This window comes from Cutaneotrichosporon oleaginosum (genome assembly GCF_008065305.1).
Source record: "Cutaneotrichosporon oleaginosum strain ATCC 20508 chromosome Unknown ATCC20508_contig06, whole genome shotgun sequence".
NCBI classification, from domain to species: domain Eukaryota; kingdom Fungi; phylum Basidiomycota; class Tremellomycetes; order Trichosporonales; family Trichosporonaceae; genus Cutaneotrichosporon; species Cutaneotrichosporon oleaginosum.
In genome coordinates this window covers 1950298-1960206 of record NW_027072175.1, presented here as the reverse complement: position 1 = coordinate 1960206, position 9909 = coordinate 1950298, and the positions used below count along the sequence as shown (strand labels likewise).

General features: G+C 58.3%; 4 protein-coding genes across 4 annotated transcripts; 3 read left to right on the top strand and 1 right to left on the bottom strand.

Annotated features, from left to right (window-relative positions):
* Window positions 1-1025: 1025 nt before the first annotated feature.
* On the bottom strand, window positions 1026-2450 carry COLE_07206 (uncharacterized protein; the record flags this gene model as incomplete). The annotated part of the gene is made up of 4 exons (XM_065626531.1): window positions 1026-1255; window positions 1538-1966; window positions 2063-2307; window positions 2353-2450. The coding sequence occupies 4 exons, from the start codon at window positions 2448-2450 to the stop codon at window positions 1026-1028; spliced, it is 1002 nt and encodes a 333-aa protein (XP_065482225.1).
* A 762-nt stretch (window positions 2451-3212) lies between these two features.
* On the top strand, window positions 3213-4530 carry COLE_07205 (uncharacterized protein; the record flags this gene model as incomplete). Its single annotated transcript, XM_018419877.2, has 5 exons — window positions 3213-3339; window positions 3396-3733; window positions 3773-3964; window positions 4006-4110; window positions 4153-4530. The coding sequence occupies 5 exons, from the start codon at window positions 3213-3215 to the stop codon at window positions 4528-4530; spliced, it is 1140 nt and encodes a 379-aa protein (XP_018275774.1).
* Window positions 4531-5470: 940 nt separating this feature from the next.
* Window positions 5471-5860, top strand: COLE_07204 (uncharacterized protein; the record flags this gene model as incomplete). The annotated part of the gene is made up of 2 exons (XM_018424362.2): window positions 5471-5490; window positions 5566-5860. 2 exons carry the CDS (start codon window positions 5471-5473, stop codon window positions 5858-5860), a joined length of 315 nt encoding a protein of 104 aa, XP_018275775.2.
* Window positions 5861-5938: 78 nt separating this feature from the next.
* COLE_07203 (uncharacterized protein) lies at window positions 5939-6457 on the top strand (the record flags this gene model as incomplete). Its single annotated transcript, XM_018419879.2, has 1 exon — window positions 5939-6457. One exon carries the CDS (start codon window positions 5939-5941, stop codon window positions 6455-6457), a length of 519 nt encoding a protein of 172 aa, XP_018275776.1.
* Window positions 6458-9909: the final 3452 nt, after the last annotated feature.

The window sequence follows — 9909 nt, the reverse complement described above, 5'->3', positions numbered from 1 at the left end:
CCCTCACATGCCCACAACATCGGCTGCTGCATATGTACTGTATGCTGTATGCCTGACTGGCTGGCTACTGCCCAGCAGCTGATGACTACAGTGCCAATGGCTATGGTTCGGGCGGCCTCTCTTCTCTCCAGTCCAGGCCGACGATGGGGGATGGGGTCAGGCTGATCAGGGGTCTTGGTCGGGAATCAACCCAGCAACAACAACTCTCGTTCTGGCTTCATTCCTGACCTGGCACTACGTATCGCACCCTGGCATTCATTGAGTGCTGCGATTGTTGCATGCACGGGTAGTCGCCGAGGAATGGCCAGACGAGCTGGTAAACGTGCTTGTCTGGACGTAGTTGGAGTTGGGCGCGTGTATGGCGCTGAGGCGCTAAGGCGCGAGGGCAGGCTGGCACGGTGACTTGCCTGACCGCAGCTTCACAACAGAGTAATGCTGTAGAGCTGGCGCTCACTTGTGGAAGCTGCTCAACGGTTGTCCGGAAAAGCGCGACTCGCACGTCCTCGATGATCGTATAACCAAGGCGCTTGGCGTATGCTCTGTGGCGGGCACAGTAACGGTGACGTTTGAACACCTAGTGTTGTCATTAGCCGGTCACGCGTTCGAGAACCTTGACAGGCTGTGTGGCGACTGTACAGTAGTCGATATCTTGTAATCCCCGACACCATTGACGTCTTGTCCGATGGTTGTGGGCTGAGCCACTGGAATGTCAGCTGATAAGCCTGTGTCTGTGCCGCTCATAGTGTAGAGGTGAGTGCTGCTGCAGCACGTGAAGATCATCGGGCTGCCTAGAAAGCCTGTGTCTGTCGGTAATAATGATGCCTCTCTACTTGCTCCAGCGCCGATGATGACGTGAGAGAGAACCCTCCCTCAGGAGTGGTATGCCACCTGCGTGTTGTTTGAGACTCAAACCCTGTTGCAGAACGTCCCGGACCCACAGCCCCAGCCATGCAGCTCAATGGGGCTGCTCTGTGCAGTATATGTACATCCTACGGGCTACGGCTTCTCTACAACGACACTCACGCTTAGCGCGAGCGGAAGGTGCGCCCCGTAACGGTCCTACGCTCCCTCTCCTCTGGCTCCGGCTTGGCGCGGTTAAGAACCTTGAGGAACTCAGCAACGCGGAAGCGCATGCGCGACTGCATGTACGCCTTGGAGCACTTGATGTGGTAATGCAGGTAGTCGCGGAAGAGCTGGATGTGGGAGATGGTCGAGAAAGCTTGAGCTGGGCTGGCGAAGTGGCGAGGTGCCAAGACTGGGGTTAGTTGTGTTTGCAAAGACATTGACGCCGAGGGAAAACAGTTTCAAGCCAAGGAGACGACAGGACCCAGGCGATCTGGCGGATGACACATTACACCCTCCGGCCAACCAGCCAGACGGCTGATCTTCCTACCGCGGCAGCCATATGGCCCAAAGCAGTGATCAGACGTATGCTGGGCTCGCTGGCCTGTTGCGGTCGCCAGCAATCTCCATGTGGAAGTGCCACAACGAGGAGCGCTAGCCCCACCTCATCAACGATCATCGCGCCGCGACTTACTGAAAGTGACGTATCCAACGTTCTCATGCCTCTTCAGCCCCGGAATGTGACGAATCTCAAGCGGCGGCTCGCGGTTCGAGTATGTGACCTGCGGCGCGCTCTGCAAGGACTGGAGCTTGCGCGCATCGTAGAACTCCTGAAGGAACACGCGACCAAAGATGCGGTCCGTCTCCTCCTTGAAGACTGTCGAAAAGATGACGGTGACCCGGTCGTGGGACGCGCGCACAAAGATGGCCTCGCCGTCACGGTAGTTGATCGTCTTGAGCTCGCCCTTGGTCTCCTGCTGCTGCGCATCGGCCATCTGCGCCCCTGCTGCGTCCTTGTAGTTTGCTTGGAGAGACTTCTGCTCCTCGAACGCAGCATTGAAGGGAGCCGCGAGGGCGTTACGCTTGATCAGAGAGATGTGACGGATCAAATCGCTACGCTCCTCTGACAGTCAGCAGTGATTTGAAGGAGAAGAATGATACTCGAGGTTGGGTGAGGGGAAGGTGTGAAGGGGAGAGACAATGGGGTAGGGAAACGTACCGGGCGTTGCAGGGAGCCGCTCCAGGTCGATGCTCAACGACACATTGTACTCGGCCTCGGTCTGCGCCTCGGGGAGAATGTAACCCGCATATTCCTTCTCGAGGCTCTCGCGAGCGCCGTACTTTGCGAGGTCGGGCCAGCACTGGATGCCCATCGAGAGGTGGAGGACGGTCTTGGCCTCTGGAGTCGAGATGCGGAAGCGCACGCTGTCAAAGTCAACGAACTGAATGTCCGCACGCGATGGCCTGGAAATTAGTACGAGCCTAAGCATGGGAAGGTGATGGGCGCACCTCTCGAAACGGTCGGAGAGGACATCCTGGATGATGACGTTGTGAGACTGTGGGTGAGCCAAGAGGCGCGAGTGGAAGCGTACCTCCAAGAGAATCATGGCGGGCGTTCTAGTTGTAAGACGAGGCTATCTGGCTAAAAAGATGGATGAGATGTGATGGGATGGGATGAAGGAGTTGAAGGTGATCGCAATGTGGGTGGAGACGACGTCGAGGCCTGTGCGGTGGGTGTGCGTGGCCTGTGACGATGAGGCACAGCTCGTCCATGTGGAAAGTGTCACTCTCACTGACACGTGGCGTTGAGTCTAACATTACTGCACGCAAAAGCAATCACAATAATCCAGCAAACTGAATACAAGCAATACAAGTAAAAAGGTAAAGCCCTAATCAGGTTTTCTATTGCAGCTAACCGAGACCTCCTTGATGTCGGACTTGCGGGGTGGAGGCCTGAAGGAGATTGTGTTCCAAGCCACCACCCGCGCGCGCTCTAAATCACCGCTCTTCATCTTAACATTTTGCTTCGCTCCTCTCTTCTCTTCGTCTTCGCCCCATCCCCATCTCCACCTTATCACGCACGCCCTTCCACACAGTACCCACGCACTCACACACAACCGGCCCAGCATGACCGCAACGCCCGCGAGCAGGCGACGCAGCTCCAGCGTGACCAGCGCACTCCGGTACGTTGTTGCCCTTGACACATCACCGAACCCACCTGGTGATCCGTGCGCACACACGACATGCGCCGGATTCCCTCCGTATTACTCTGACCGCCAGCCAGGTTCCGCTCAACAAGCAGTCGTCGAACAGGTGCGTTGTCTGGCTTTGAGCTACGTGGCTTCGAGCCGGCGCTAACTCCCAGGGACATGCGGGACAGCGTGCAACCACTGAGCAAAGGCGCGCCGAGGCGTGACCCGTACGAGCTGCCTGAGCGGTACAAGTCTCTCGGGCTGTGGCGGGATATCATGACGGGCCGTTGGATGCTTGTGCCATGTACGTCGGCGTTGGCCTCGCGTCTTCGTGTGGTGGAAAGACACCACTGACCCCAGCGAGCGCTTTTGTGCTCATGATGATCCCGGTCATTCTCTGGGCTAATCAGTGGATGCTCATCGACCTCGGGCTCATGGGACCGTACAAGGTCAATCCCTTCGCGTGGATGCTGTTCCCTTCCCACCGCCTACCGAACGGGCTGTACACCAAGGGCCTCTGCGACTTTGTCTTCATCGCATACTATATCGTCTTCTGGTCCTTCGTCCGCCAGTTTGTCACGCTCTATATTTTGCGCCCCCTCGGACGAAGCCTGGGAATCAAGGGGTCCAAGGTGATGCGGTTTACGGAGCAGGGTTACGCTGTCTTTTACTTTGGCATCATGGGCACCGCAGGCATTGTGAGTTGTTGGACTTGACGAGAGCGCCGCTTACACCAGCTCGTCATGAAGCAGCTCCCGACGTGGTGGTACAAGACAGAGCACTTCTGGCTCGGCTACCCCCACCGCGAGATGACGTGGCGCCTTAAAACGTACTACCTCGTGCAAGCGGCGTACTGGTGCCAGCAGGCCATCATCCTGGCGCTGAAGATTGAGAAGCCGCGCAAGGACTTCAAGGAGCTGGTCGCGCACGTGAGTCATAACGCGCCGGCTGGGCTTAGGGCTTACCGCAGCACATTGTCACTCTCTGGCTCATCGGATGGAGCTACGGTCTCTCGCTGACCTATATCGGTGTGTCCGTTTTCGTGACGATGGATGTTTCGGACGTCTTCCTCGCCGTGAGTTTTGCTGAGCCTTTGAGCCTTGGCAGCTGACAGCAGTTCGCCAAATGTGTCAACTACGTGAACGAGGCATGGTCTGGTCCACCCTTTGCCGTCTTTGTCTGCGTTTGGACGTATCTCCGCCACTACCTGAACATCAAGATCCTCTACTCTGTCTACACCGAGTTTGAGAAGATCCCCTGGGAGGAACGCCAAGTGTTTGACCCGCTCAACGACAAGTGGATGGTGGGCTGGATGAAGTGGCAGATCTTTGCGCCCATTTTCCTCCTCCAGTGCATCAACTTGTTCTGGTACTTCCTCATCTGCCGCATCATGGTGCGCATCGTTCTCTTCGACGTCGCCAAGGACGACCGGTCAGACGACGAGGACTCGTCCGAGGAGGTAAAGCTCGTCGGCGACGCCGACAAGACTCAGTAGGCGAGCACCGGGCGTCCCGCAAGGTAAGACCGGAGCGGAGAACGAACGTTGGGCTTGAACCCGGGCTGTTCGCTGCACGTGCACAATTACAGTAGATACAACACGCGGTGGTAGACCGCTTAATCGCTAGACATGCAAATGTTGACGGGCATGGGTTCTGGCGTCGTCTCTACCTACTTGACCAGGCCGAGAGGCGTGGGTGGAGCTCCGGCCGGCCGACAGGCTTGAATGCAGCTTTGCTCGATGATATTTCGTTTCCCTCTCACTCGATCAACCTCCATCCGTCGCCCGCTGAGCGTACTGTACCGCAGTACTCGAGGTCTCAGACATGAAAGGCATCGGGCCATGGTCGATCAACTAGAGGGCGAGGCTGTAGGCGGGCCAGTGCTTGCCGCTTTTCGAGAGGACATTCGGCGCCCCTGTCCAAACAAAAGTGTGTTCCGGAGACGGCGTTTGCGTACCCAGCATGTCAGGTTTCCTAGCACTGGTATCACTTGCTGCTCAGAGCACCGAGGCAGAATACGTAACCACATCCAGGCCGTGCGACGCAGCTCCTTGCCAGTCTAGCCTGTCTCAGCTTATTCGCGCTCGCACGTGACTTTCGAGTGTTCTGTGAAAGGAGATTGTCAGCGCAGAGCATACGGAGCATTGCGTCATCTCTTAGCTCCTAGACCTAGACTGTCATTCAAACGCTTGAAATCGTGAATGCAGATCTGGTCTAGTGTCTGTTTACTCGTGCAGCTAGGTCATGGGTCGTGCTCGTGCACGGGGTGTGAGACATAGAGTCAACAACGAGTGATCCAGCGAACTGCGACTGCGAGTGCGAGTGCAATGTGTCGTCGCTTCCATCTCCTCGAATGAACTCGGACAGCGGCTCGGCCATGTCTCCTGTAAGCTGGTGTGTGATTGTGCTGACCGCAGAAAAGGGGCGGACGCGCGGATGGTGAGCGGCGCGAGATTGTGAGTGTGGCCCATCCATTTTCATCGCATCCCTTCTGAACCCCTCCCCTCCCGACAAGCGTCGAGCTGAAACAGGCCCCTGCTTTGCCGCACGCTTCGCCGCACGCCGGGCTCGCGCACCTCCGCGCCGAGCTCGCGGCCCTCGGCCCGCACTCGCACACTCCGACCGCGCAGCCGACTGCGCCTGCGCCTGCGCCTGCGCCTGCACCCGCGGGGGGCGGACGGCGGTTCGCACTCGAAGAGTGGGCGGCTGCGCCGACGCACTGCGGCACCTACATTGGCGCGGAAGGGCACGGGGCGGCGTACGAGGTCGCGCGCGCAGCCGCGGGCGGGTGTGCGCTCGCGCTCGTCGCTGTGGGCGGGATGGTGATCCTCGTCCTCGGCGTGTGTGTGGGCTTGCTCGGGGTGTGTGGGCTCGTAGTGCTGCGGCTGTTGCGGCGATGAAGGGATGGGAGAGAATGAGGGCGATCTACAAGTACAAGTAGGCATGCTGCCGTCGCGCATCGAGACCCATATTCCAGCAGGAGGCTGGAATTCGCACGCACGCGTACCTGTATCCCCGCGAGATCGCGAGATGAGGGCGACGACAGGTGCGACAGGCGACGACGCGACGACGCGACGACGCGACGACGAGCGCGACGAGCGCGGTGAGAATGCCGGATCCGTGGATTGGCGATGCTCCAGGCGTGTGGATCACCTGCATGCCCCTGCACCTGTCACACTACATTACTTTGCTGTCACATCGTCACGCTGCCAAGTGTGTCCAGCTCAAGTTTTGAGTCTGGAAGCTGGAAGCGTGCCCGCAGCCAAACCCCCGACGCGTATGGTTTTCTTTCGCAAGCAAGGTTTGCCGTTCCGAGGCCCGAGGCCATCAGGTCCCGGGTCGGGTGCAGGGGCTGGGGCTGCCCTGGATTTTCACTTGGCGCGATTTTCTAGCGCAAGTGCGGCAAGTGTGGCGACGATGTGATGAGGGCATCTTGTGCTATTGACGCGTATTGACGGTGCTTGGTGCATGGTGAGAGCGTGAGAGATCATGAGAGACCATGAGAGATCATGAGAGACCATGAGAGATCATGAGAGACCATGCCTTGCGCAATTGCGCAGGCGGTAGCGACGAACGACGCATGCGATGACGCGCAGATCGTCGTCTGTATGACATGTGGCGAGATGGCCGGATGGGCCGGATGGCCGGATGGCCGGATGGGTGACGAGTGCTTGGGCCGGGGAGACGATCATGCCCAAAGGAGGAGGGAGGGAGGGCGCAGCAGGGCCGAGGGCGCAGCAAGGGCGAGGCCGTGCCTTTGTGATCGCTGGGAAGCAAGGGGAAATGGGAATCTCATCAGATGATCGTGATCCTGACATTTCTGACATTTCTTGGAGCTGACGTGGGGTGAGTGGCGAGGGGTCAAGTATGGCTAGTATGGAGCAAAGATCGCGAGAGGAGCGCCGTGGGGCCGTGGGATCGTGGGAGTTGGGCCTGCGCGATCGCGCCAACTGCGGTGCATGCGTTGGGCTGGCTCGCTTCTCAAGATGGGTTGATCATGGTTGATCATGGTTGATGAGGACTCGCCGAGATCGCCAGAAGCAGGCTCCCTCGACCACGCGCCACGCGCCACGCGGCCACCTCGCTACCGAATTTTCATATTTTCAGAAATCAGACAGACACGCCGCGGCGCCGCATGTTGAGCTTGGAGGATCATGGAGGGAATAGCATCTGGGCACCGCCTTGTTTCAGGCATCTGCCATCCACGCCGACCTCGACTTGGATGTGAGATCATTACAAGCTTACAAGTGAGAGCTGGAGAGCTTGAGAGTTTCGTGCATGGCGATATGCCTGAACGGGCGAGGTGACGGTAGCGGTAGTGGGTGACATGTCACGCAGCTCGTGGTATCGTGGTCAAACCGTGTGCCGTGACTGTAAAGCTGTCGCCGTGGCCAAGCGATCATCCGAGCTCGTCCAGCTCCGCCCCAGCTCCGCCCCAGCTCCGCCCCAGCTCCGGGCGCCGTTCGGTGGATCCGTGTGGATCGGCCCGCGATCCGCGAGCACGCAGCACAAACACACCGATGTCATGTCCAATGGTGTTAGGCCCACCAGGCCGCTGGGCTCTTGCCACCACCTTGCCACGGTAGCGAGCTGGCCACCTGACAGACAAGGCATTTCTACATTTCTACATGAGCAGATAATTTCAGAATGACATAACTCGTGTACATACCCCATGCCGAGGATGCGAGGAGCGGCCGGGCACCCGGAGCGGGAGTGAGTATACTGTAGTAGTTTTCTGCAGTGGGCGGAGCTTGGGCCATGAGGAGAGGAAGAGGTAGAGGGCGGCTGGGCGATGCGGCATGCAGCGGAAGGACCTGATGACCTGATGACCCTGTTGCACCTGTCATGGCCGATGGGCGGTGGCGACTGCTCTTGCTCTTCCTGGAGATATGTGCAAAGAGGCGAAAGAGGCACGAGGGCAGAGGGCAGAGGGCAGAGGGCAGGGGGGAATGAGATAGGGTCAAATTCCAGGGATGTAAATAGGGAATGTAGTCTAATTCCATAGGTTGGGTGGCGGCTCCTTTGAGCTTTTGGGCCTTTGATCCTTTTTGCGATCCCCGCGCTCATCGATCTCTCACTTGTGTGTGCACAGCCGCTCTTCTCTCCTGCGGCGGCCCTCGGAGCCTCGGAGCCTCTCGAGCTCGCTCTTTCTCTCGGCTCTCCATCTCCTCCTACGTCAGCGGGTCATTGTTGGACCGGATCCGCTGATCCGCTGCCGGCCATCAGCCCATACTCGTACGGTGCCAGACGCCTCCCGCCTCCCGGCCTCCGGACGAAATGCCGGTCGCATTTAGAGCCCTCTGCAGAGGATGCAAGGGAATCGTCATGCAGGGTATTCACCCTGACTACTACTGATCTGATCTCCTTCGCAACGTTCGCAACTCTCACACACTGCACTCGCTCCGTGTCGTCGCTGCACTCTTTCATATCACACGCGCCGCGCCCCTTTGACTTGCATAGTACTTGTACTTGCAGTAATATCTCAAGAGACTCGGCCAGCACAATTACAATCGTCGACAGCTGGACACAGTGACAACGGCTGCAACTTTGGCAAACGTTTCATCTCATCACCACCTTTCCCTTTCTCGAGTTGGTCCCTCCCTCCCCTTGTCATCCCTCTCATCCCTCTCATCCCTCTCATCCCTCTCATCCCTCGGTCGTTTCGGGATCACCCGCTTCTTCTTGCTGCTCGCTTCTAGCATATTGCATCCACAATCAATCATTATCCTTCTTCTTCCTCCTCGTTCATCGCCCATCGCCCATCGCCCATTGCTCGTCGTCCACCGCCCATCGCTCATCACTCCTCACTCCTCACTCCACACTCCTCCCTCCGTCTCTCTCTCACACTCACTCACACACACATACACCCACCCACCCACGCACACCCACAGTTCACACACACCACGACCCACGTAGACCGCCCTTCAGCTTCAGTCTTCCGCCTTTGCTTCGGCGCACAGACCGAAGCCCGCCATTACACGACAACCCATCTCCCCCCTTGCGATATATAGGCAGTCACCAACACCACCCAGGTCGTCACTACCACTGCGCACTCCTCTTACCGTCCTTGCCTCTTCACAGTCCACCCCACTCGTCTTCTTCCAGCGCATTCCAACCCAACTGCCTACGCGACGCAACAACGGTCTTGAGTGAGTCTTCCCTTTGCCCCCCAGGTCGTTCGGGGTGATGTCTGGTGATCTGGTTAAGAGTGCCAAGTACGGTCTGTGCCCCTGCCCTGTGTTGTGGGATGGGAACACGAGGGGAACACGGAGGCGCTTCCGAAGACGAGCGCGGCGCTGCGACTGCTCGGGCTCGGGCGTCTCCATTTAGGGAGGGAGGGAGGGAGAGAGTCGAGAAAGGTTGCACTGAGCAATTTAAAACGAGCAGCTTGTCCGCAATGTCCAAAACGCGGACGCTGTCAATGGCTTCAACGGTTGCTCTGAGGATGCCAAGGCTCTTCACAGCGACCACAGGTGTACTGTGCAGCTGGTTGACACGGCTGAACTCTCACCGGGATGGCCGAGGCCTTTCACCCTCCGATCTCGACGGTTCACACACCCACATTGATTTGACTGCTGCAGTGTATATGCACCGCCCACCCACCTCCTACCAGCTACCAGACGACTCCAGCTCCCCTGTACATGTGCTGATTCTCAGAATCTACGCCCTCGCACGCTTGGTAACAGTGCATACAGAGCAATTCGCACCTGCACCCGTGTACTTTTGCCGTGGCGTCAACAGAACCCCAGCCCCCAGCCCCCAGCCCCCAGCCCGCTCGCCCCTCTGAACCTGTCTGCCGTTCCTTCGCTCGCAGTCACGCAACCCGTCCTGCCGCAGTTAGTGGTCAAAGCAGCCACCACTAGAAAGGCATCTAC